At 44.9% G+C, this 26,873-nt stretch overlaps 1 protein-coding gene across 8 annotated transcripts; it reads right to left on the bottom strand.

Moving 5' to 3' along the window:
- Nucleotides 1–5,358: 5,358 nt before the first annotated feature.
- LOC101922794 (WEE2 oocyte meiosis inhibiting kinase) lies at nt 5,359–25,024 on the bottom strand. 8 transcript variants are annotated; one of them, XM_055808839.1, is made up of 16 exons: nt 24,303–24,650; nt 21,058–21,257; nt 20,213–20,261; nt 17,532–17,704; nt 16,760–16,881; nt 15,332–15,478; nt 14,424–14,525; nt 14,010–14,095; nt 12,936–13,106; nt 12,705–12,847; nt 10,264–10,300; nt 8,918–8,978; nt 7,849–7,989; nt 7,133–7,220; nt 6,827–6,915; nt 5,359–5,526 (listed from the first exon to the last, which is right to left on the bottom strand). In XM_055808839.1, exons 1-16 carry the CDS (start codon nt 24,633–24,635, stop codon nt 5,480–5,482), a joined length of 1,989 nt encoding a protein of 662 aa, XP_055664814.1. In that variant the 5' UTR covers nt 24,636–24,650; the 3' UTR covers nt 5,359–5,479. The 8 variants fall into 8 exon arrangements, with proteins under 8 accessions (XP_055664814.1, XP_055664817.1, XP_055664816.1 ...); XM_027793050.2 differs by lacking the exons at nt 5,359–5,526; nt 6,827–6,915; nt 7,133–7,220; ... (1 more) ...; nt 8,918–8,978; nt 10,264–10,300 and adding an exon at nt 11,113–11,877 and having other exon boundaries at nt 24,303–25,024; XM_055808842.1 differs by lacking the exons at nt 12,705–12,847; nt 12,936–13,106; nt 14,010–14,095; ... (5 more) ...; nt 21,058–21,257; nt 24,303–24,650 and adding an exon at nt 10,988–11,006.
- Nucleotides 25,025–26,873: the final 1,849 nt, after the last annotated feature.

Here is a 26,873-nt window from a genome sequence, read left to right as displayed (position 1 = left end):
CTCAACAATCTTTAAGATCTTTTCCAACATAAACGATTATATGATTCTATATTTGCCTTGTAAGCCAACAAAATAAAAACCACCTTAAAAGAAGGTGCTGACTGGGTGACTGCAGCTTCATTTGCTGAACATGCTGAGGATGAGTGTCTCCTAAGGACTGGTATTTGACCAAGAGTACTGGGCTGAACTTTCTCATCCTAACACATTTCTCAGGAAGAAATACTTATTTAGGAAACAAGTTACACAGTGCTTACTTCTATCCTTCCCCCTTGGTTAAAGCACTCAGGGGTAAATCAGGCACTTTGGGTAAACAGCACGCTACTTCATCATGTAACCTTGTGTCCCTGTCTGCTCTGTGCTTCACCAGGGGCTTTCTTATAACAGTGGTACACAGTGCTGCTGAGTATTCACAAGCATCTTGGAAGATTTCTTAGACCACTGAAATATTTTAATACACAGAGACTATCCATTTCTGGGGGCTATTCACCAATATAAAACTAGTTACCAATATTGGTAACTAGTGACTAGACACTGGTAACTGGTAATGAGTAACTGGCCAGTTCCTACCATATTGTTAAAATTAGTGTTCAAAGCTACATATTATTTTTGAGTTTCAACATTCCTAAAACAATTACCTGAGAGTTTATAAAGAAATAAGACCAATTTGCACTGTGTGGTACCAACTAACAGCATTTGCTGCAGCACCAGTTCTTGCTGGGCAATCTGCATTAGCAAGTTTCTGCTAAAAACGGGCAGAACCTACAGGGCACCAAGAAGGAAGAGATGAAAGTGGATTAAACTAATCCTTTCCAGAGAATATTAATTATTCAGTGTCCTGAATACAACATACAACACATGAGATAACTCACAAATGGACACTATACCAGAAATCAGGCACTGTGGAAAGGACCACAAAACCAGCAAGAACATTACACACATACAACTATACTTCTAACCTTTTCTATATTGCTTGGAGGATTTAAATTTGTAATTTCAACAGTTACTAGCATGCTGAAAATCGTCTTTTTTTCCATGTTTCATAACTTTCCTCTTAGAGCAGCTTTAGTAGTATTTTTAAATTCCAGCTCATCTAATTCTGAGAGCATTTTCTTTTCGCCTTTGTGTAAGACCATTTCCTCACCACAGACTGAACTGGGTTTGGCCTCACTCTCCAGAACCCAGGGACAGTGCAAAAATTGACCAACAATCTATAAGAAGATAAAAAGGTGGAAATTTATTGTCTGCGGAGATAGGGCTGAGAAGAGAGGGGAACTCATCTTTCTTTTACTAAGCATTGTCACCTCTCTGCAAAGGAGTAGAAAGCCCACACAGAAAAAACATAGAAAACCCACACAGGAAACCAAACTAGCTAAGAAAGAGGAGGTTGTTAAGGCAGAGCTCCAAACAAACACCACTTACTTTAAATATCAAAGAAAAACACTAGCAATACTACAAGCCTAGTAAGTCACAGAGAGCCTAGCAAAGGAAAGGTGCTCACTTTTCCTTGCAAATCTTGGTTACAGAAGCTGCAACTCCTGTGACTGCATCCTTACTCGGTTCTTGAATGGGTCAGTTGCACAAAGGCTCATTAAATATTTACAGATGACATTTTTTCTGACTTGTGACAACCAAGATCAAGATAACCATCCATTTCCTACAGCCATTCTGTTCAAATAAATTTGAAAAGTCAACCAGCAAGAAAAGAACAAATAGCTACAAAGCCTACAGGATAACAATTGCTAGGTTTTCAACCAGCTACAAATTTAAAAATCCTACCACCTGAAAGCCAAAAACAATGGCCACAGTTAGAGAAGGTTTCTTCAACAAACTTAGCACCCCTTGAAGAGTACAGGGCACAAACTGCAGCACTAAGAACACAAAGAATGACCAAGCAATCAACTTCTAATCCCAGTAGTTGCTGGTGATTATTCTGAAATGGCAAATGAGCTGATTTTTTTTTTTTTTTATCTGGGACATAAAGCAACAAGCAGAAGAAAGAAATCTCACACATACTAACATACATTACCCACAAGAGGATGTCTCTGCAGAAGCCCTGCGAAAGCGTGTCACGTGCAAACACATTACTTGCGCTACCCAGGACCTGGTAATGCACTAATAAAGCAAATTTCTTGCATTAATGAGAACTAAATCACACTATGGTGTGGAGGAGCTCACCATCACCAAGATAAAACAGCCACCAAGTCTTAGTTTGTATGTACAGACACGCTCAACTACTTGGCAAAAAGTCTTCCACCACAGAAATTTCAGAGTTAAAAATAGACCGCGTACTTGAGAATAGTGATGTTTTCTTCCCACAGTCATGGCATTATATTCCTTTTCTAACGTGAATACTCATGGAAGAAGTGGGATTGCTAGTACTGGAGACAGCCTACTACCAAAACCACATAATTGGTACTTTGACAGAAACACAAGTTCCCTTTACCAGAATATTGCTAGCTGTTGTACCCAGGGACTTCTCAAAGCAGTAATTCAGCTTTCTTGCCTTTGCAATTCATGGCCTCTCTGCATGGGCTCCTACCAGGCTTCCATAGGCACTGCTGGTCTTCACAGTGGAGCTGGGACGGGGTGCAAACACCTACCCACTTCATGCAGGGCACCGTGCAGTCACCAGGGTGCAAGTCTTTTGGTTAGATTAGAACCCAAACCAGCTACTTGCTGGTAAAATTCTCTAGTAATTCTGTACCAGTCCAAGCCCTCAGTCATTCTTATTTCATCGTGCTACTCCGTCTGCAGAAACTGAGTCATGAAACAGAAGCAAGAGGCTTCAGCCAAAGAAATCACGTTCCACTTCACTGCAACAGCCCTCCAGTCACACTTCACTTGAAGTTGAAAATGTTCTTTGCTGTGTGACACAGGCACAATGCCCATGGTGTCTTCATCAAACCTGCGCACTACAGCCACAGAAACAAGCACAGAAGAGCGTTTCCTACACCTTACACCAAACTGACAGAAATAACTGAGAGGCATTGAGCTGCATTGCAGACCAGAACATCTCTGTCTCAGGGCTGTCAAGAAATGCTCCAAATGCTTGGTTAAAATGCTCTGTCGTTTTAAAAAGAAATCATGTCAATTTTTTATCTCCTCCAACCTATCTCCATAAATACATAAAATAAATTCCTTGTTAAGGTCAAACACTTCTGAACGGTTGATGTAAGCAACCAGGCTTTGCCTAAGGCAGTTTACACAAGAGGTTAACACAGACAAGCAAAAGCTGAATACCATTTACCAAGGGACAGCGTGGAAAAGTACTCTTTGCCTAGTTATAAACAAGGTATCACTGTGCTTAACTCAGTAGATACCACTTCCATTCTTCGACATTTCCTCACAGACCCAAGTACCCAGCCATAAAAAAACCCCAATCCACATCCTATAGGAATTCTGATTTCACACCTGGTTTTCTCATCACCAAAATTACTTCGTTACAGATTAACTTTACGCTATAGCAGCAAAGCAGACGTGAGGTGAACACACAATGTACCTTTGCCACTGGTTATATTTGCTGTAACTATGTCTATTGCTAATGCAGAATCATCTGTGAAAATCCACCCTAATGCAAAATTGGGATGAATATGCAAGATACTGCACCGCTCTTCAAACAATGTGTTCTCAAAGTAGGCACGTGTTGTCTGTGTAGCAGGTCAATCTTTAAAAAGTGTACTAGCAACTTTAAATAGAAGAACCAGAAAAGCAAGGCAAGTTGAAGCTCTTGAGCAAATATTCTTTGTTGGCACCTAATCCTATGCGTAGTGCTAGCTCAGCTCTGTCCCCATCCTGAGCCAGGGGCAATGATTAGCATAAGCCATTCAGTGGTTGCTGAGAGGACTTCTATCAGTTCTGGCCACTCCTAGTGCAGCAGTGAAGGGGATCATCGCTGCCATTTCTACTCCGAGTTCAGAGTAGAAAGCCAGTTCCCAAGGTCCAAAGCAGGCACTGTCATAAGCTGAGTTGAGCTCCACCACCAGAGCAGAGTGCAAAAAGGGGGGTAACCGCTGAATGAACAGAGGCTTAGCACAGTCACTCAAGGCCTCCTAGATATGAAGAAAGCTTAAGACAAACCCCAGCTTTCAGCTAACAGGAGAAATTTGTGTGGACCAAACATAAACTGTATTTGGATCACTACTATAGAGGTGCACCATCACAGCTGCTCCCAGCGCTACAACAGGCTCAGACTGAACAAGCAGTAGTTAAGGGAGTTAAAGACAGAACTTCCTATTTAAAAAGATACCACAATCTCCTGTGGACAACAACCCATTTAAGTAACTAAGCATTGCCAATACATCTAACACCGCAGTATGGCAGTGACAGGGGCTAGGATACTAGCTAAAGCATTAACTTCAACCACAAGTAAATACTGAACTAAAAGAACTGAAGCTTTTGGCAGCACTGACAATGCTCACAGAAAGAAGCACAGACAAGATCACCATTCTGTAGGGGAAAAAGCTGCAAAAAACTATAAAGAAGCATGCTCCACACTGGGCTCAGAGAGAGGAGATACAAAATCCCACCAGCTCTGAAGGCAGGAAATTGTTGCCTCTAACATTTTACTTTCCCTGTTCACATCACACTGTATTACAGTGGGAATCTCACCACTTTCCCAACACCCTTTAGTCGTGCTATTTTTTTACTAACAATACTAAAAATTCTCAATCTTTCTGACAATAAAAGTTAAAGCAGAATAAATGCCACGCCCACACTGCCTGAGAATCCTGGACCGGGAGTATTTTCCCCACCCTATCGCAGGGCTCTCAGAAGGAGCGGCCAAGGCAGTCATTCCTCCAGCCCCTCCTGATGGCAAACGACAGCACAGCACCTAACGAGGTACTGCCACGAGAATGCTGATGCCATCACAGTCGTCCCATGGGAAATGCCCTAATAATGAAGACCTAAGCACAAGATCAAAACAGGGTTTGGTGAAAGCCAACACCCAATTTGATCAAATGCTATGGTCGGGGGAGGGGCAGATGCAAATGTACAAGCGGCCTTCTCAGGGTTTGTGACAAGGAGGAACTTCAAGCCGAGCACCAGTTGAGGCCAATGGCTCTGCTCTAAACTTTGTGTCTAATGCACTTAAGTTAGGGGAAAAAATGGGGAATGGCACCTATAGAACAGAGGAGGGATTTTAACAGAGGCGATTAGGCTGTCAGGCCCTGCACAACAAAAGAGAGATTGTTAAGGCAGCCAAGGACTTAAGGTTTGAAAACAGCTGAAGATGCAAACCAGCTGAAGAATTAATGTAGCTGCCCGGTTTACCTTTTCTCTTGAGAAAGTAAGAAAGAAATCCAAATGATGATGAACAGAGAGAAAACACACAGGAAAACAAAACACATACAGAGACCCTACAGGTATCAAACATTTTATTTCTTTTTTAAAGAAACTACAGCAATATACGTGATTACAGAATTATGAAGCACTGTTAAACAAAAGGAATTAAATGGCCTGGGTCCAAGCACTTACGACCTCACACTTTTTCTTTTGTACCACCATCACTCAGAAAAATTACATTATCTGAAAAGAAATAAAGAAAATTTAATCTTCAGGATGGTTTTGCCCTGTTGCAAGCCTGCACAGCCACAAACAAAATCTCTTTGTGTTAAAATACGCTGCAAAGACATGTATTTCAGAACAGTTCATAAAATAAAAGTGTCCAATACAGGGTTCTTGCTGTCTCCCTCAAAAGCTGACAATTCAAGGCAATGACATATATTGTGAAACCAATAAACTTGATGAAAAGCTGCTGAACAGTCAAAGATATCAGAAACATTTTAAAATAATGGTTTAATTCTTTGACTATGATCTCTATCCATTACAGCGTATTTCCTTTTTATTTTGTCATTTTCAGTATGGACTACCATGTCATCAGCCTACAGGAAGCTCACATTCCATCAAGCCTCAGTAATTTCTGAAGCATCTTGAGACTGGGGATATTGAACACAAAGAAACCATTAGGATAAATACTAGTAAAACAACAAGAGTTTTGCTTCTCCCCTCCAGCTATTTATAAACAGCAACCTACAGCACTGCTAGCTGAACTGTTCATGTGAAAGTTTTACTATTGTTTCGAAGAGGCTGCACAGCAGAAGCATCCAGAACTGTGGCTCGTTTTTTTCCCTTCTCCTCTGGTCCAGTTTTTTTAGATACACTTGTGTAACAGAAATGTTTACTCTACTACCCAATTATTTTCGCCCTCCCTCAAAAGCCACAAGATAGTGGCTCTACCCACGGTAAAGCTGTAGGATGTTCATGCTATTTAAAGGCTCAAGGAAAAAGTTGAGTTTCCCAGTTCTCTTCTTCATTGTGTCTACCCAACGGCAAGTCTACTCCCTGTCCATTCTGTGCTCTTCTTACCAGTACTGGCTACCAGACCGAGGTAAATTCTTCATCAAGTTATCCCCACATAGAACATCTTTTACAAACAGAGGTCCTTAAAGTTATGAAGCATCTGGTCTTAAAAATGAAGAAAAAAATCCCTGCCAAACCAATACAAAGCTACTAAACAAACCCTCCTTAGAAAAGGGATCTGCCTGACCTGCAGAACTATGTACTGGTGCTCTTAAAACACACAGTATCTATCTCCTACACAAACTGGTTTGTGTGAGCAAATGAAGCAGCAGCTTGCAACTACATGCTCTCATTTTCTGTCTTCACAAGCAGCGCCAGAGGACATCTACTGGTACAGCCTACCATTCTCCCAAAATCCCCAAGTGCAGATACTGAGGATGATGACAAACCAAGCTCTATTTCAAAGGTCCTCCACCTCCCCTCCAACCCAAAAGGGCAAGATAGGCCTCGGTATGTTGTTCCTTACCTGCTATAATTGTTGTGGCCTGCCGCCTCACATTGTTTTTATCTGTATATTCACCATAGTCTATCTTCCCTTCAACATAGAGTCGAGCACTGAAAAAATCAAGAATTTGGTTCTGGTCAGAGAACTGTACTGCTCTTTTCTCCTCTCTCTATGATTCTGAACACACACGCTTTTGCATCAGTTGCCTGTAGGAGGTCTGCTAGCTTATTTTATGGCACTTCTCAGTATAGCTCCTGATCACCATAATTATTACATCAATGGATTAATAAGGCATTAAATCCTCCATGATCTTAATTATTCACTTACCCCTTCCTCACATATTGATACGTAACATCCCTGAGGCCTGGTCTAAAGACAGAGATCCTGTGCCACGTCGTCTTCTGACTGACATCACCTAAGTTACATAAAAATAACAAAGTTGGATGCCAAATCCTTTTTCATGCAAGTCTCAGAAATTAGTTTCAACATGTTGGTGTTCTCAAATTATGAAAAGTTATTTGCAATAGAAGTATACCAGCACTCAATCCCCTGCTCCGTACCAGTAGAACTCAGTGTTCCACCCATCTGTGTTCAAATGCAACTATTGCACAAAAGCACAGTTCAAACCAAGAGATGTTTTCCTGGAAGCCAGAGCTCATACATTTTTTTTCCCCCCTCACATTCCACATTGAACAAAAGTTAGAGAAGAAGAGACATCTGTATCATTCATTTTTCTTCTCCTCTTGGAATACAAATAAGAGCATGGAACTTGCTACACCTCTGGCAACCCCAACAGTGAAAAACAGCTGACTCCATACTCTTTCCTCTCCTCCAGAGGAAGGTCGACATGCAGATGTCTATTCAGTATATGCTGCTGGGGATCAGTAAGCAACACACAAATGCAGCAGCATCTGTCCTGACCTCAAAGGAACTTCTCTGCACCCAAGAGATTTACACAGCAGCCTGAAGACAAAACATGGTGCTGATGAATATGCAAACATGACCTTGAAACGGCGGGAGCACATCACTCATTGCAGACTCACCTCCCTGGGTTACCTCACTTTCCGATGTTCGCCATATTTCATTGGTTGCAAGAGAAAATATGGTAACGGGATTTTTTCCTTCCACTTGCCTCATGATAGGGTCCTGTCCAACCCGGCCAAGCAACTGAACACGATTCATGGCTGAAATGTGAGAGAGTAAATTCATATACAGGTGAATTATGACGCTTTTAATCATGGCAAGTTGTAATTCAGAAGCTTTTGACAAGGGCCAGAACAATGACTTTCTGTACTTCCAACCATTTTTCAAGCTCTTGTGATTTTTGGCTTCTTCAGGCCCTGCTGACAGTTGACTATGCCTGTACTATCGTTATCACTGCTAAATGAGCTCATTTAGAAAGTTCTTATTCTTCCTGTTCCTTTGTCATCTTTTTCACAGACACATCCGTATGTCATTTAGACTATTTTGCATTTACTTATCTTGACTTTTTTTCATTAAGAGAAAACCATACCATTGCATTGTTTTGTTCTTAAAACAGTACCTTTAAAACAACAATGCTGCATTATTATACCCCATCCTCTGAATCAGAGGGTCACTAGTTTTTACACAGGTACCAGGACTGGGTGGACACAATTTATTACTTCTCCTTGTTCAAGGACCAACTGAAGGAGTTCAGGGAAGCATTGCTCTTGCACAATGCGCACGTGAACTGAATGGTAAAGTCTGAAGTGTACACCTGGAGCAAATCACGCTGGGGCAGCAGCATCCAAACAAATCCCCCAGGCACATGGGAGACTGAGGAGGTACTAGAAAACATGACAACAGAGTACCCCGGTTCACTGCCACTAATAAAGCACAACTACCTGCCTTTTACAGGTCATACTCCGTGTCAGGGCATTTTTCTTTTCCCCCTCAAAGGCTGCTTGACTTGACAAAGACCAGGCGGGAAGCTACTTAAGAATCTGTTTGTTTGAAACAACACGTTTTTAGTCACTGCATTCAGGAGCTGCCATTTCTATCTGTTTTTCTCCTGGCATATTTCAGCCATTGTAAAACTGAGATAAAAACCATGAAGAGTAACAGCTAAATTTCATCTCAGGAGCTACTTACATCTTTCAAGTACCAATGAGCCAACTGAATCAGACTCATGTCTTACAAACTGGCGAAGCACCTGAAGAAACAGACAGATGTTAGTTCCCAAGATACAAAGTGCAAACAGTATTTATATGCTTTTACACCTTGCTTTCTGAACACTTACAGAGGTTTTGCAAGTACATTCTTTTCCAGTGACTTAGAGGGAAGAAATCCATTCAGCTAAATAAAGCCAACAGGACTATTAAAAGAATACCTGGTTAAAGTGGGGTTAAAAAAATCCCTAGAAAAAAGCATGGCCCGAAAGTACATCTCCATCAATTATTTTCAGGACACCCAGTAAGGACTGTTTTTCTGTAACACATATTAGGAGGAGGAGGGGTTTGAAGCAGTGAGGTTGTTTACTTGGTTGGGCTTTGGTTTTTGGAAACAAACACAGTAGTTTCATCAGCTTTCTGCTTCACTTCAGAGATTAACAAGCTGTGCCCAAAATGTACATCTATCCACCTCCATAGGTAGTATGATGCACTGATAACTCCACATTCCCAAGCAAACAGTAAATCAAGGCCATGACAACCCGAGTGCTCCAGTTAAACAGGAGTGAGAAAATGGAAAGGAACTGACTTGATGCTGGCAGATACCATGCCCTAAAAGACAGCAGGAAAAGAGCAAAGCCCAAGACCACCTTTGCAAGAGGCCCATATGCAGGAACTGAAAGAAAAGCTCATCTCCTACAACAAGTGATTGCAAAACTTAAAGGCAGGCAAGACTGACAGTCCTGTGTTGAACAGAGATGCTAAACCAGATGAAATGCAACTTACAAAACAGAAGTTCTTCAAGTATATTTGTATGGTTCATTGATGTACACTCAAATCATCTAAGACTCATTCCATGCAAAAGCTGGATCTTCTAACAAATCATTTTTTTGAGTAACTAAGTTAACTAAGGTCCAGCACTTGTATTCTTGTAGTAGTAGTATGAACAGAAACAGAACTTCCCTCTTTTCTTCATAGGTAGTGCCACACGTATTTTGAGAACAGGCAGAAACACCACCTGTGACCCTACAGACCCATAGGAGAATTCCCTTTTTTTCCAAGGCCAGATTCCGTGCAGCGGTAAAGGCCGCAGCACCTATAGCTACAGAGCTCGCAGAGGAAAAGCCGCTCGCACGCAGGGCTCTGCCAGCGCCCGGCCCGGCAGCGCGGCGAGCTGCGGGGAGTCGCTACCCCCTCCTCGGCGGGGCGGGAGGGCTTCCAGCTGCCCACCTCCCCGCCCGCAACGACCCTACCGCACTGCGGCGGCGCGGGGCCCCGCTCCCTCAGGGAGCCGTTAAACCGCCACCCGCGGCCCCGGCGCGACCCTACCTGCCACGCCGGTCGCCGCAACATGCCGCCGCCGCGCCTGTGGAAGGAAAAGCACGGCTGAAGCGGCGCCGGAGGGCGCCCCGACCGCCCCCGGCACCCCTAAAGCGGCACTGGAGGGCACCCCGACCGCCCCCGGCCCCACCGACCGCTCCCACCAACCCTTCAGCACCTCTCCCGCCGCAGCCCGCCGGAAGCGGAAGCACAGGGACGGGTCCTGCCCACAGAGGGGCCGGGGGAAACGCGACCCTCTCCCCGCCGGCCGTGCTGCGGGGCCCGGGGGCGGGCGGGCCCACGCCACGAGGGGCTGCGGCGGCGGGCGGCACCTACCCCCAGCCACCCGCGGCCACACTGTCGCCTACCGGGTGAGCGACATGTCCCGCCTGGCGGGGAAGGACGCCCAAAGGAAGAGAGAGGGGGGAGGAAGAAGGAAAAAAAAAAAAAAAAGGCAGGCCGTCGTAGATAAAAAGATTAAAATCTTTATTTGCACGTTTCGCTTCTCATAGGGTAGCATCCGATAGTTCAAAAGCTAGCACCGTCCAACACTTGAGAACGAACTTCGGTAAAACCTACAGATAACAGTTACAGGCCCAGCATCCTCCCTGGCTGCAGGCCCCGGGCAGGGACTCGCAGAGCAGTGTTTAGCAGGGGGAGGCCGCATCCAACACATACCGAAAATACACACAATCTAAAGAGGAAACTCAAAAAAAAAAAAAACAAAACAAACCTGACAAGGCCTGCAAAAGCCCTTTCTAGTCTCCCTGCAGGGAGGGGGCAGCCCGCTGAGGGTGGGTCCGCTCCTCCGAGGCCAGCAGGGCCTGGCCTGCTGGGGCATAACCAGCTCATTGGCATTGTGCTTGGCGCTGAAAGGGAAGGAAGGGAAAGTTTTCCTTCCACTTCCACGATTAAGGCCCCCTTAAAGGTTTTCCTTTTACTCTTTGTATCCTCAAGTGAAATGCCACTCCAGTTGCATCCCAAGGCCACCAGCACTGCTATGTAACTATCTGTATCCTGGTGCGTTGTTAAAATTCTACCTCAGGCTGTATCTCCGCACCCCTCGGACCCAGCTGTAGGCGCTGTCTGTGTACAGCCACTGCCTCCCCTCTAAGGGTACACAGGTGGCCAGAATGTGAAGACCACAAAACTACCATCAATAACAGGGCCCAACTAAAATAGGGAAGCGAGTAGAGGAGATGCCATCCTTTCCCTTGCATGGCAAAGCTATTCTTAGTCTAGAACAAGACCAATTACACAAGAAATTAAAAGACTGAGGACAATAATCTTAAATCCCATGATCTGACACTTATAAGCCAGACATTCTTCCCTCAGCCAGCATTCAATCATAATTGAGGGAACCAAAAACCATGACAGGGAGAGCTAATATGGGGTATGGGTCTGTACGGACCCTCTGCTTTCACAGGGCCACTCAGCAGCCAGAGCTTTTTGGACAACACAGAAGTTCAGTAACCCAAAGTAAAGCTAAATGAGCGACAGCTCTTCCCTCCCACCAGGCGCTTGCTCTTCTGCTTAGAAGAGGTTTCAGACTCTTGCAACTTGGCACTTCCTAAGGGCTGGTCCTTCATGAGGGTCTGGGCAAGGCGGGCTGCTTTAAGTTCCCTGCAGGGGGAAGACAGAAGGGAAAGGAAGAAAACCACATCATGCATGAATCCGTCTTGCACAAGAGGATTACTGCAGTACTCCAGCATTGCTGGAGGGTGCTGACTTTTCACACCAGAGGCTGATGAAGCTTTGAAAGTTTCCCAAAAGAAAACCAGCAACACACTGGCATCAGCATGAAGAGTCCCTCTTGGCTTTTTTCCCCCCCCATCATTTCAGATTTTTGTGAATGGTGGAACTTAGATCAGTGCCATCTCGTGCAGCACATACCTAAGGCATATGCTTTTTTTATTGCCTTTTTTCCTGATGCTAGTGGCTTTCTGCAGAGCACATGCTCTCCTGTATATATGGAAAACCTAATCCCCATCTGACTATTGCACTAAGAGGGGTGGTGGGGCAAATCCTAGCCCCAGCACATCAAAACATTACTTCTAACAGCAGTGAGAAGGAGCAAAGGGAAAGAAACTGATACTTCTCTTCCTTCTGTGCTAGACCATTATCTCAATGCAGTATCAGTTCCTCATCTGCCCACTGGCTGCATATATTGTATCAGTATTTTCCCCATCACCAGCGGTTGCAGTAAGCATGCAAATCCACTTTTCTAATTTAGCCAGCTCCTCAAAGCCAGAAGTGAGCCACAGCTGCTTGGGCACTATAAGTCCCTGCTACAGCCCAATCATCCTCCCAGCTCCAGGCACCGGAACTGACTGAATATTTCTGCATATTGGATCTCCCAGTATTACTACCCTATATTCACCCACAGAAGCCTGGTGACCAGCACTTGTTGTGCCCATGTTTTCTCCCCTTCATGCTCAAGCCAGTCCTACCTTTCCAGCATGGCAGTCTTGCACTTTTCCACATTTAGCTGCTTCTGGAGCTGCACAGCTTTTCCACGTGAAGGACAGAGAACTGGATGTTTAGTAAGAGCTGTGGCAGAAGGTCTTTCCACTGGGTCAGGATGAATCATGAGCTAGAAGGCAAAGGAGTTCAGAGTTTAGCACTGCCCCTGTCACATGCCAACTGGAAAAGCCTCTGTCCTGACAAGACTACTTCCTCACCTTGAGGAGTTCAAGAAAGCGATGAGGAAGCTTCTGGGGGATTGATGGGATATTGCCTTTGCGGATGTCATGCCACAGGGCCCCATTGTGAGGCAGCGGTGCTGCACCAGCTGCCAGAGCTACTGTGAGTGCCAGGGCAAAGATGTCTGCCTTTGGCAAATAGCAGTATTGCTGCAGAGAGAAAATAAATAGTTATAGAAAGGGAATGTCTTGCTATACTGAGCAAGAGTGGGTTGGGGTACCAACTCAAAAAACCCTAGCCAAACAAGTATGTGTATGACACTGCCTTCACCATCCCTGTTAGCTGTTTCCTTCTCTTCAGGATGAAAAGATTGATAGCATGTAGTATTGGTAACTGATAGCACATTGGCTTCCACCCAGTCACAAGGAGCTTGCAACCCGTATTAGGATCACTGCAGCATATCCAGAGGGTGGCTTTATAAATGGGTGCCTCCAGCCTTCACCGGACGGCAATAAACTAGCCATGCCCAACTCAAGCTAGACTGCCTGTGATGTGTTGACCTAACAGTTCCTAAATCCACTTACAGCACAAAAAGATACTGTCACTCAAATGCCAGAATTGATTAACACATTCAAACTTGTTGTTACATACCAACTCCTTTTTTGTTCACTGGCCAGAGTGGCAAAGCTGCAGTCAGTGCAAGAGTTGTGTTGCGCCTCCCACCTCTCCACCTACCTGATCAGTGCTTGTTGTACAAAGCATTTGTCTGAGTGTATATATTCTGCAGTAATCACATCCAGCAGTTTAACCTCAGCTGGGTGTGTAAATGAAACTGCATCAAACCGATACAGATTTTGTCCCATTCATCCCCCACAGGTAGAATAGTTGCAAATAATCTAATGATTAAGTTGCTTATAAATTATGTTAAATATTTACATGACAAGACCCAGGCTTTTAGTATTAATAAAGAGGTGTTAATTTTCCTGATTTCACAGCCAGACTAGGTACAAGAAAGAGGAGATAAGGCAAGGAATATGCCAGACTGGTGATTTCACTACAGCTAATCTCTCCCCACTTGCTTGCCTCCCTGTTCTCCCCACCAGTGGCTGTACCTCTTGCAAAATCTCTTTGGCCAAAAACCGTCTGTCTCCTTCCTCCACCTGGGGGTTTGTTATTGATGTCACATGGCCAAGGTCACCTGAGACAAAGAAAGAGCAACTTAGAGAAAACTGATGCAGGTCTCCATCAATAAAAGCCTGCATTTTATAGGCACCAACAGAGCAATCAGAAAATACCAAGTAAGAGAGCAAGGCTGCTCCTACTCAGGAGTCCAGGGTTGGAAACAAGCACATGAGTTTCCTAGGACTTTCCTCCTTAGCAGAATTAATTCCGGTAAGTAGCAGAGGCATTTAGAACTATGCTGTCAGTTTTGTATGCAAGACTTTTCAGCCAGCAGAAGAGAGCTCTTTCAGGCAGTAATGAGGCAGCCCTAATCTTAAGCCAGTGTAAAGTGGGCTAAAACCTACCAATCTTATACACCACACCAGAAGAGAATTCATCTTCACTGTCACTCTCTTCCTGCCCAGCAAGGCCCGCAGCTGCCAGCTTGTGACAGATGAAGATATTACCTGCAAGACAGCAAAGTTTAGCAATAGTGTGATATCTGTAGCCAGACTGCAGGAGCCTGACAACTTTGTAAAAATCCCACCTGACAAGCTAGTTAAGCTTTTCAGCCAGAGAAACTATGCACATTTCCCACCCATTAGTCTGCTTTCTGCCCAGCTCATGTATTCAGCCATAGAGCTAACAGAAGACAGTTGTACCTTGTGCATAAAATACCCTAGCACAATCAACCTTTCTGCCCCCCCCCCCCCCCCCCCCCCCCCCCCCCCCAAGCTAGAGGCATGATTTCAGCAGGAAAAAAGAACTCCACTATAAGGATCCACCTATGTGACTAGGGGTGGGCAGAGCATTGCCCTGGGGGTATCCATCCTCAGCTGCAGAGAGGAAAGCTTCTTACCATTTTTTGCAGGAACTTAATCCCTCAGAGTAGGCACAATAAATATGCACCTCACTCCAGCTTGCGCATACAAAGGTCAAGTGTTGTGCAACCAGACAGCAGCAAATAAGGAAGTCCCTGTCCTCACTAGCAGCCCTACTTGCTCCACCAGTATGAAAGTGAGTCCCATTAGCCAGGATTATGAAGATCACAAGACTGAAGTAAAATGCTGCCAACTATCAGAGAAGGCTCAGTTTTAGAGCAACATGAGATTAACAAAAAAAGCAGCCCACAAGTCATTCACCTTTCAGGGCAAGATCTTCTCTTTTTCCTTTGAAGCATTGCTATAGGTCCAGTCAGAAGGACCTATTACAGGTCCCACCCCTGGAGGGTCACTTGGAAGACCCTTCTCAAAAGCAGGGGAGCGCTACTTACTAGGTTTGATATCCAAGTGCACAAGGCCAGAGTTGTGGATGTATTTTAGTCCCATGGAGACTTGTAACAGTATTTCTTTCAGCTCTGCCTCTGGGAAATACTGGCCAAGCTTCGCATTCTCCAGCAGCACATCTTGGAGACTCCCACCTAGATGAAAACAGATGGTCTGAGACATGACAAAGATCTTATAGAGCAGCATGTTTGAAATAGCTTAGTAGAAACTATTGCCCAGAGCACTTGCAGGCTTGCTAGTGACAAACCCTGACAAGGCCAGCTATATATGCTCTAGTGATCGAACTTGGACATCATCTCTTGGCTTCAGCCTTATAGCCTCAGAGCACCCTGCCTCCTGCTTGCCAAGGACCGAGCAACTACAGTTCTACCTACAGCACCAGAAGGGCTGACACCGTAGTGCTGCTGCTGCTGCAAGTGAACCAGTCCAAAAGTTAATTACTTCTGCCATACTTACAGGCAGAAAGCAGATACATGAATAGCGAAGCAAAGAAATTAAGCTCCTATTAGCAGATTTTTGATTGAAGAATGTAACAAAACATTGAACACTGAAACAGAGTTTTATGGGTCTCCATTAAGGCACTGGCTATTTCACAACTAATACCATGGCCTCTCGCCCCATCAGCCTGCTTTTCAATACTTAACCTTTAGTCTCAGATGTTCATCCACTACAATGCAAGAAATGCATCAATACTGCAGCAGCAATCATGTTTCATGGTTACCTCCTCCAGATTTGAAGTCATTACTCCAAACAGTTACCACCACTCGTCAAGCCCCAAGGCTGCAGGAGCAGTTGAAAGCTGAGCGCTACATATGTGAATTCAGCTCCTCTGGTAACCAGAGGTTTCTTTTCCAATGTGTCTCCCAGACAGTGGTATGACCAAGGGTGAACTCAAGTAAGAGGGTACCACCCTGCCTGCAGCACCCGCATTTACAGTTTACCTCATTAATTAGCTCTGTTCCTCTGCAGCCGTTGAGCCCTTTCTTCTAGCCAAGATGCAAGGTGCCTTTGTCTCAGCCAGGTATCACTCTTCAAATCACTGCTCCCCTCCATTAAGAAGGGTTTGGTTCCAAGATACATGACACTAATTGGCTGCTCTTGAGTCACTCACATCAGGTTATGGTTACCTGGGCTGTCCCAGATGCAGCTGTAAGCACTGGCGTGGGGAATACTCTTCTAGGCCAGCCAACACAGAAAGTTTTTAAATCCCACAAATTAGAGAGTATTTACTGCCTGTAGCACATTGGGACCATTCAGAGCTTTGTCTAAATATTACCCCTTACTGGGTTCTCTACGGAACTGTAGCCCAGTGCAGTCTGCTTTGTTGTAAGCCAAAATACCCCACATCGAAGTACAAAAGAAGGTAACTGCACCCACCCTGAGATCTCGGCCTTTAACAATGTCACAGCTCTTACCATTGCAGTGTTCATTCTGGATAATCATGTGATCGTCCTCTGCCCATGCTGAGTAGTAGCGCACAACATGGGGGTGGTGTCCCAGCACAGCATGAGCATAAACCTCGCGCAGTGCCAGCTGCCTAGAAAGCATGCACAGAAAAAGCAGTGGTGACGGGGTGCCAGTGTCCTGCTTGGGACCATGAGAGGAGCCCTGGTTTGCAGCCTGGCTTGAGAAAGGGAAAGCAGAACTGTTTAGCACTTTCTTTTGGGTTTTGAGAGACAGACTGGCTCTCACAGCTGCTGAAGCAAAACCTGCCCTTTCTCACATGTGCTAAGCAGCTGTCAAAAAAAAAAAAAATAGATCCCTGAGCAAGTCTTTGTTAAAGCAGCAAAGGCAGCTTCAAAGACTGCTTTACATGCAGGACAACACTAGCTGGACAGTACGGCTGTAACCAGTGCTGGCCATACAGCAGGGCGGGAACATACCACAGATGAACTATTTGACAGTTATTTTAAAGACACTGGCTACATGGACCCGAGGAATTCAGGTAACTGTCATCTCACTTTGCAACACATGGGGCTTCTTCGCTTTCTCAGACATACGTACTCAGTATTTCCAAAGTGGTAACTTCCCCCACTCTCCCAACCGTTACTTGGGAATGCAACAGCAGCCAGTGTTTGCTCATGCTACCCCGCAGATACCTTTAGGTCCACACCCCCTCCATCCCCATCACACCTCCCAAGAACATGCCTGTCATTTCAACTGGCATTTTCTAGCTAGCACACTCACTCATCTGAGGATCCTGCCAGAGGCCTTTTGGAGCGTTTGATGGCATAAACACATCCATCAAGGCGTTTGATGCACTTGTAGACAGAGCCAAATTCCCCCACACCAATTTTTTCTAGTTCCAGGAACTCCTTCTTGTAACGGGAAACCATATTGCTCGCTTTCAGAGGGTATCTCTACAAGGTCACAAAAACAGCAAAGACAAGTATGAGTTGAAAGACTTGGATAATAGCATTTGTCATGTTTTTAGAGCAGTGTAGCACTTTCTCTCACAGAGCACCCATGTTGCTCCCTCTCCCATTCTGCATTTTCATTCAGGCAGGCATGCAAGTGTGCTACCATTTCTTCTTGAATTACTCCCTTTCACTCAGGCGTGTTGTATATTTTAGACTACCTAACAAAGGTTATCTTGGCCTGGTTTGGCCAAGGCTGTTTCTTTTTTTTGTCGTTTGTTTCCCCCCTGCCCCCAAATCAGTACGTAATAGCCATAGGCGTAGAAATTGCAGCTAAGGAGAGCTGTAGTCTAGCTGGCTACATGTGCCTAAGCCTCCTTGGGTTACTGCCATCACATCTCTTCTCTTGGCGGGCCAGCCCAGTTCCTAGACCCATAGCTGATGGAGTCTGGGATGAACAGCAGGCAACAACAAAATACTTGTCTTTTGCCCAGCTACTGCACACTCAAGAAAATGCGTTACCAGTTTTGGTAGATGGTACCTCAGAATTAGCCAGGCTCATGCACTGAATTTGTGTTTAAGTAAGAGCTATTGCCTGTTTTGAGCTCGGGAGACAAGCTTGTTGGCTTCATGTGGCTCCAGCTAGGTAGGAGTTGCTTTGCTCTGGCAGCTAATGTTGACTGCAGGAAGGACATTATACATCAGTTCAGGCTGTCATCAGGTTTGAAGGACCAGCTGTTGGCTAATGGCACATTAGCAGGTCTCAGTATCCATTTGTGTTCCCAGCGATTTCTCACCAGGAGCCACTTTTTCCACAAAGGGCTGAAAGCCTGCAGCTGGAACTTTGTTATTGCTACAGTAATGGTCACCAGGGAAGTAAAATCTGTTAGTACTGCTTGTAGAGTGATGCCTGCTGGTGGGGGAGACAAGTGAAGAAGAGATAAGCAGTGGAGCATGAAGTGAACAAGAGAGTGAACCAAGTGATTTTTCTTCATTCTGCATCCTTTACGGAAACAGTGGCTCATGTTGCATGGTGGTTTCTGTGGAAACCGCTGCTGTGATTGCTGTACTACACAGTATACGACCTTAAAGGGTGGGTGTAAAGAGTTGGTCCTCACAGCCAGTAAAGTGTGGCCCATGTGAAATAGCAGCCCTTCACAGCAGGTTGTATTTCATAAGGCAGCTATATTTTACAGTATCTTAAAAATCTCAAGGAATAAAGATACCTCCTAGTACATAATTTATATCTATATTGCATAATCTAATCAGAGAAATATTATTCTGCACGAGTGCTAAGTCACAAGTTACGTGAGGCTTTCTTCCAAGGGAAAACAGTAATTGTGGTAGCCCCAGATGTTAAACCTGGTAGCAGATTTACTCTGCAGCTGTATTTTAGCACGACCCGTTTTCCTGCAATACCAGTCTCCTCCGCTAGAGGGTGCAATTGCTCTTCCAGTGAGCCCAATTGTTTCACAATTAGAACGAACAATTCTACCTACTTGCACGAGGCAGGATACTTTCTTCACTTCAAGGGGCTGCTCAGGAAAAAAGTTTATTTTTTTTGCCTCACCTGAACACAGATCTTTAATTCAGGCTTGGCTTGCCTTCCAGAAGCCAGCTGGATGAGTAGGTTCCCCCCAGATAAATCTGGGGAAAAGGCTGCGGGACACTGGTTCCCACAGCAGCTGCCCATCTCTGCCAGCACAGCTGGGTGCACATGAGACTTCGCATACGGCCCCATGCAGCCACACCAACATACCCCACTGCTGAGGTTTGCCAGCAAAGCAAAGACATCAACATCAGCAAGAGAACTTGGTTTTGACTTGTAAGACTGTGCCTGCTGTCCTGTACCTACATAAGCTGTGGTGGGGCCTTCCCTTGGACCCCAAGGCACACAGCCACCCCCAAGCCAGACGTTTTCCTACTGAATGCAAGTACAGAATTTGCTGCCGTGCTTCAGAAGTTTGCCACTGTGACTACTGCAGCTGACACTGCCCTCCATATTAATCCACATCAGAGCCATTCAGCTCAGTCTTTGTGTTTTTGCAGTGCAGGTTTATATATTATTTGTAACATATAAACCATGTTCCAGCCACATCCAAAGATGCTCAGTACACTATTCATAGGAACAACAATACACCTGCTTTTTCAAACCACAAAGGTACAGTCACTATTTTTGCTAACTCAATAATAAAGTAACACAGTACTCGCTGAAGAGCCCAAATTATATTTCCTAGAAAGGCCTCCTGACCAAGATCAATGAGTTTTGGGATTACTTGTCAAAGTTTCAGATTTGCTTTAGTACAAGTTTTCCTTAGAGACAGGAATCATTTCTAAGTTTGTCTCAAACAAAAGTTAATATAAAATATTCAGCTTGGAATTATTCTGTCATAGGTATTTATCCTCTGTCATGATGCCATGATTTATACTCCAACAGCAGAAGAAATTTCAATCACCAAATCATTACAAGCATCTTATTCTCTCTGTGGAGGGAAATACACAGACACTCACCTTTGTAGGTAGATCCTGTTTTACCTGGCTTCTTGGATCAGAATCCCTCCTATAACGGAAGTTTAGGAAAGTCTGCATGTATCATTTCAGTGAAGCAATCCAACTGAGATTTGAAGTGAAAACATTTTCAAAGTTTCAAAATAATCTCCAAACCTTGCTTCACAGTTTAATCAAAGACATACTTTGTCAAGTGTTAATACACAAGAAATTTCTTGTTTAAGTCTTAAAGACTGTAGTCCCAGGCTAGGAAGTCTTTGTTTCCATTTAGAAAGCCTCCACATACCAACATCAGTACTGCTCACAGGACAGAGCAGCATCATTCAGGGGCATCATTCTCCTCGCCACCTTAGTGGTGAACTACACGGGAGATGACCTTGCACAAGAAGCTCCTAGTGAAGGAGAGAACTTCCCCACTGTACTTTCAAGGGCGATGCCCAGCTGAGCCTCTCTCAGCTGAGCCAGAACTTTGGCAGGTCAGCAGTAGTGGCCTGCACCCATCTTAAAAGCTGTATTATATGATAATGGGCACATTTCTTCCAAGTTGTAGGTATGTGTATAACTGAATCAAGCTCCACTCATGGTCAATAAAAAAAAAAAAAGTACCTCAGTGCTGTAGGAGAAAACTGTAAGTGGGGCATCAACAGCTAACATTAGTGAAAAACAGAAATTTTATTTATATTTCTATTACCTTCATATGTCTGCTAATGTTTGCTCCACACCAATTAATACTACAGAAGTGAATGATTCATTGTTAGCAAGTAAGTCCAGGTACTGAACATCTCCACTACTTATCTCCTTTAAACAGTCTCCTTCCAGCCTGTTATTTAAGAGTAGGTCTTACTTACAGCTCTCCTCTGCCCTTCTGCTTGCCATGAGGAAGAAAGAGCATTTGTCGATACGACTCTGGTGTGAAGGGATTAATGTTGACAAGAGAAGCTTGGGTGCAGTCGTCTGAGTCAGCACCAGGAGTAAATCTCAGATGTCTGAAGCCTTTGGGTGGAGCCTTTGTCCCAGATGAAGGAAAAGCAGTCTTCGATAACAGGCTCTGTATTGGGGGGGAAGTGGGAGATAAGCCAGCAAAGTTATTGTTGCTGCCACGTCAGAATAAAATCTCTGCTCTCCTGCAAATCGAGGAGAGCTCCTTTCCTCAGGATAAGGAAATTATTAAACCCCCACATCCCTAACTTAGTTCTGACAGTTTTCTTCTTTCCTTCCATGAAGTATTATGTTCTTTGCTAAACCTTTCTGGATTCTATTCCCTGCTCACTTGGGTGAGGCCTGCAGAGCCATTTTGGCAAGCACAGTCCTTAAGAGGAGACAGCTGCTCTTCTTCCCCACCTAAGACACACAGAAATTGCATCATCTTGCATTAACAAGGAAGACCCAATTCCATCGAGCATGGACTGTTGCATCAGTTTGGTCAGGACAGGTTTGTCAGGGGATGAGATAGAACATCACCCAAGTTTCCTTTCAATTCCCCAACAACAAGCAGCATTAGCACAGGGCAAGTTGTTAGAAATATTTTTATATAGCTACTGGCATAAGGAGCAGAAAACAGTTCTCCTTGAGAATGATAAACAGTTTCAGAAATTTAAGGTCAGAAGGATCCTCTAGGTCTTCTATAGTTCAGCTTCCCACATAAGACAGCCCATTAGGGTTTCACCCACTAGTCCAAAACCTTGGGCTGAGTAGAGCATAATTTCAGAGAAGCACCCAGTCTTGACTGAAGACAGAAAAATCTACTTACTTTCTGTGATTTGCCCCCTCAGAAACCATCAGCTTCTTGAAAGTTACTTTTTTCCCCACCACTTGCGTGAGTGCAAGGACTAAACATGGTTTTAACATCTCTCCTAGTTAAAAGCCCTTCAAGAACTCAAAAGTCCCTCCATCATGAAGACCATGATACTTCTGTATCTTTTTGATCCAACCATGTCTTCACTCTTTTCAGTGCAGATGTGGCTCCAGGATTGTATCATTCCTTCCTTCTCTCATTGTAAGTTTTTGAAGGTAAATAATAAAACTGGATGCAGTATTGTGCATCCACCTAACTGATGCTGCACTCGTGGATATAGCTACTTGTGGGACATCTCTCTATTTCTATACCACACTTGGAAGTTCAGCTGCTGGAATACTATGATCCTGCAAGTACTTGTTGATTACTTCCTCAAGCTACGGTCTGCACCTCCTTGCTCTTGGGTGGAAAAATTCAGTATATGGATGTATTAAAAGCAGTATACCCTCAAGCCCAATTTATCCAGCAGCCTAGAAGCTCTGTAAGATTGTGGCTATGTTCTAGTCTAGCCACAAGTCAAGAACAGGATCTGGAATACCATTACAGCCTGCTGTTACATGCATACAATTCCCATCTGCTTTACTAGGGCTCTATTGTGTAATCAGACTTCTCTTGTAACACCATCTGATATTAGCTACTACACAGTGTAAGGCAGCTACCCTAACTAGCTCTTGCAATCGGTTCCAGGATTGGGTAAGTCTACAAAATACAGTCATCTGCCTCCTCTGCCACGCATCCTACCTGGAGCTCCAGTGCTCATCTGTCTGCAGTTCAATGTGTCTCTGCACTCTTACCCTTCCTCTCGCCTTCAGGTATCCCAAAAATCAATGCTCCCGGCCTTGTTTATAAGCGGATGTAGGCCCTGTAGAGCCTGCCCTCTGCAGCATGCCTGGAATCTAAGACCTTTCTCCCAGAAGACAGCAAAGTTGTTGACTTAGTGCAATTGCTGCTCATGGGCTACAAACAGCATGTCTTGAAGCATCTAGCCAACATGTTGTCTACACAAGAGCACACACTAAAGAACCCTCCATGACTAGTAGCTCATCTGGTCTGGAAGAGACTCTAGACCTCTCACCTACTTTCAGATGAGGTTCAGGTATATTTCTCATAAAGTGTCATTGCAGGGAATTCTTGCAGTGATGCCATTTAGAGCCACTTTCCCCTAGACAGCAGACCATTCCTCAGTAAATAAGGCCACACGTTCAGTCATATATGTCCATATAATCACCCTTCTCCCCACATAATCAGGTTTCTGGACTGGGGGTACAGAAGTAAAATCCTAGCCCAGAAGTACTAGAAGTGCTGATCTTTTGTGTACTAGTTAAGCAAAGGAAAACCCAGTCTATCAGTAAGCAGGAATATTGAGAGGGGACTGAAAGAGCTACATTTCGCTGCAAGTCCTGAGTGCTAGAAGGCAGCTAGAAGCTGGTGCCAAGTCTCTCCTTTTTCTCTTCTGTAAGCACAAGTGGTTGTATTATATTCTATATAAGATGTGTCAGAACACACAGGCTGGCATCTCTCAAACTAGCTCAAACTAGCTACATTTTAGGACAGTGGCACAGAAGATAGGCTAACCTTCTTCCACAAGCACACACTGATTTGTTACATCTTCCACAGCGGATTTGCTACCCCGAGAACAGAGTCTCACTTTCCTCAAATTCACCGAGCAGCTCAGTTTCACACAACAAGAGAGTCAGCATCACTGGACAACAAGCTGGTTTGAAGCAATCCAGACTCGCCAGATGAAGCCATACCCCAGCCACAACATCATTTCCAACTTTATCTTGAAAGAGAAAACTCACTTGTATCTAGAAGTGTACTGAGCAGAGCAGTCAGGGCAGCTGCCTGTCTCCAGGTTCCCCCTGGAATGGTGAGCTCTTTGAGCAGAGATGCATATATCCCTCTAGGAGCACAGCGCATCATCCTACAGAGATGCGACAGATGTCCATGCCCCTAAGTAGAGTGTGAGGGGCACAAGGGCTACCAAGACACATGCTTGAGGGTTTTTTTGTCGTTGTGTTTTTAAGTCAGACTGACCCAATGCCAACTAATTGGTTTTGGAAAGAGTCAAGACACTTGCTCCCACACACAGGTTTCTATTCACACCCACGTAATAACCCTTCCATAGTGAAGGGGCTCAGTCTAGGTTTCTAGGAGAAGAGTAGAGGCTAACAACGGTGACAGTGAGAAATACTTTCCACAGCGCTAGCAACAGATGTCCTCACCACCAACACAGTGATGCCCCAGCAACACCAGAGACCTTGGATGCTCAGACACAGAGTTGATACATGCCATTACCTTGGGAGTGTGTGGGGTGTCACACAGCTGCAGCTTTTTCCAGGTGATATGCAGCGGTGTCTCAGCATTACCCTGGCTCTTACTCATATCCAGGGAAGGCTTCAGTGGGGGAGTCTCCCACGCATTCATCTTGTTCAGGAAAATCTCACTAAGCTTTCTCTGAGGGGTAGCTGGCAGAGGACTGCTCCCTTGACACTTCTGGAACTCATAGCTTCTGGTGGGGCTTGAGCTCAGGGCATCCTCCTCATTTATGCTTTGTTCTTCAGTCTCTTCACTGCAACTGGAAAAATCCAGTTGCTGAATGAATCCATCGCTGTTGTCCCAGTCATACATTTTACCACATGAAACAGAACAGGTATAGCTGATACTGGCCTGTTTTGTTAGGGGGAAGAGGGCAGAAGGCAAGGAAGACAACATTATTTACACAGGCAGATTAACCATCCTCTTCCTTGCCTTATCAAAAGCATTAGCTCTACTCATGGCATGCACTCCCCCACCCTGATCCCACATGCACAGAAGCCTTGATCACTCATAGATACCATTTGATAGCATTGGTCAAAGAGGAGTACCCCAGATTTACCAAGTACAGATCCATCCAGCTGCTGCTCACGTAACAACAGATTGTGCTTTTTGTTTTGCTGGTGCAAGTCAAATACAATTCAGAAGTCACTGCCTTTCCCAGTAAGCCTCCAAGGCAACTTCTCCACCCACCAATACTTCATCCGCTACTCCCATCACACATAGAAACAAGACTACCATATCCCAAAAAACCCCAACACACACTAACCCTCCCCTCAACATTTTCTACCTTGAAACAGAACCCATGCTACATACAGCTGTAAAAGCAGAGGGTACCCCCAGCAGTTACCAGATACCACATAGACACTTCCTTTCCTGCCCTGCACATTTATAACCACCCCCACACCTGGTCAATGGCTAACAGGAAACATCTGGAGCTTAGCAGCACCTGTGCATGGTTGCCTGGTGGCTGAGGGGTTTTGCTGTGTTTGTGAATCTGCTGTGCCTGCAACCAGCTCTGCAGGGAGCCAGGGCTCCCTCTGAGTCATCTCCTTGCTTCTGCATGCTCTTCCCTCCCCCGGCTTCCAGGCCTACGGGGAGGTGATGCTTGCTGGCAGCCAGTCTGCTCCATGATAGTCCCATCAGAGATGCAGTCTTTGTGGGCTTTACTTGTATAAGCGATTACTTTTGTGGTGATGGGGCCCTGTGCTTCCTTCTTTTAAGCCTGAATTTCGCTTCCTGCATTTAGATATGTGTTAGTTTGGACAAGCGTTGCGGTCTGCATGGAGAGGTTAGTAGCCTGATTTATAACCTGCTGGACTTCAGGAGAGAGTTAGGGACCATACACAGGTTGTTGTATGGGTTCCCATCTTGAGGTTTCGAGGGAGAGGAGGAAGAAGCTGGCTGTGCCGGTGAAGGCAGCCCCGCAGGTAGGGTCACTTTGCTGCTTACCAGAAGCGGGTCAGTGTCTCCTCTCGCTGCCCCTCTCTGTACAATCAGGGATCTTTCTGTGTCTTTGTGAGCCTGCATTTCCAAGAAGGACTAGAGTGAGTTTTAACTAACTGCGAGCGAGGTTACATTTTTCTTAGCATCGAGGGAAGCTGCTGGAAGGGCATGCAGAAATTGGAAGTGGCTGCAGCCCCGAGGAGATGGGGGTTTGTCCAAACCAGCACCTACACATGTCAAGGAGAATTCCCACCAGAAAATAAAGGGACATGTTGGTCTGAGGTCACTCAGCCCTCCTAACCTGGTCTTTGAATGAAAAGTATGGCCATGCAGGTCTCTGAAGATGGCTGTTAAGGCTGTGACGAGCAATTCATTTGATACAGGCCACCAAAGCAGTATCGGAAGGACGTGCCAGGAATTCAGTATTGGTCTTACAGCTTGCATCTGGCCCAGAAGTTGTAGTATTCCTTCCAGGCAGAGCCTGTTGCTGCCGTGCAGACTCCCTTCTCCTGCAGCTGCTGTGTCTCCCTGCACCTTACCTTGAGCGAGGTCCAAAAGCCTGGGGGTGCCAGCGCTGGCTGCTTTTTGCTGTGAAAAGCTGTCCCTGCAGCATCTGGCCAGTCAAGATCCTATGACAGGACCACTTCATTACTGCTGTGATCTGACTGTATTAATCAGCTGTTCAGTACTTGGAGTCTTGGATAGGAATATTTTATTTTAAATCTGAAGAATAATGCTTTTGTTCCTCATAACTACATTTTGATTAATAGCACAACAATGCAACTCCTTCAGACCAGTTTTCCATCCTATCTGAAAAACTTTTCTTTTTTTTTTCCCCTTGGGGTTTATAGGCAGTATTCATTTTTCTCAGGAGGAATGTGATATGTAAAGGAGAAAAGCTGGGCTTGCTGTTTAAAGAAAGTTCAACTTATTCAACTTGCATCTTCTAACTAAAAGCCACCACATTTTCATTTCTTTTTTTTTTTTTTTTTTTCTGGAGGACTATTCAAAGATCTGGTGACAAATTTCTTAACCCTCAGTTGGAGGGAAAATGTGTTCGTTTTCTTTTGAAGGAGAGTTATTTTCTCTTGAAAGGGTCATATTCTT

Source organism: Falco peregrinus, chromosome 6 (genome assembly GCF_023634155.1).
Source record: "Falco peregrinus isolate bFalPer1 chromosome 6, bFalPer1.pri, whole genome shotgun sequence".
Taxonomy (NCBI): domain Eukaryota; kingdom Metazoa; phylum Chordata; class Aves; order Falconiformes; family Falconidae; genus Falco; species Falco peregrinus.
Note: the sequence above shows the minus strand (reverse complement) of the source record. Positions and strands in the feature narration are given on the sequence as shown.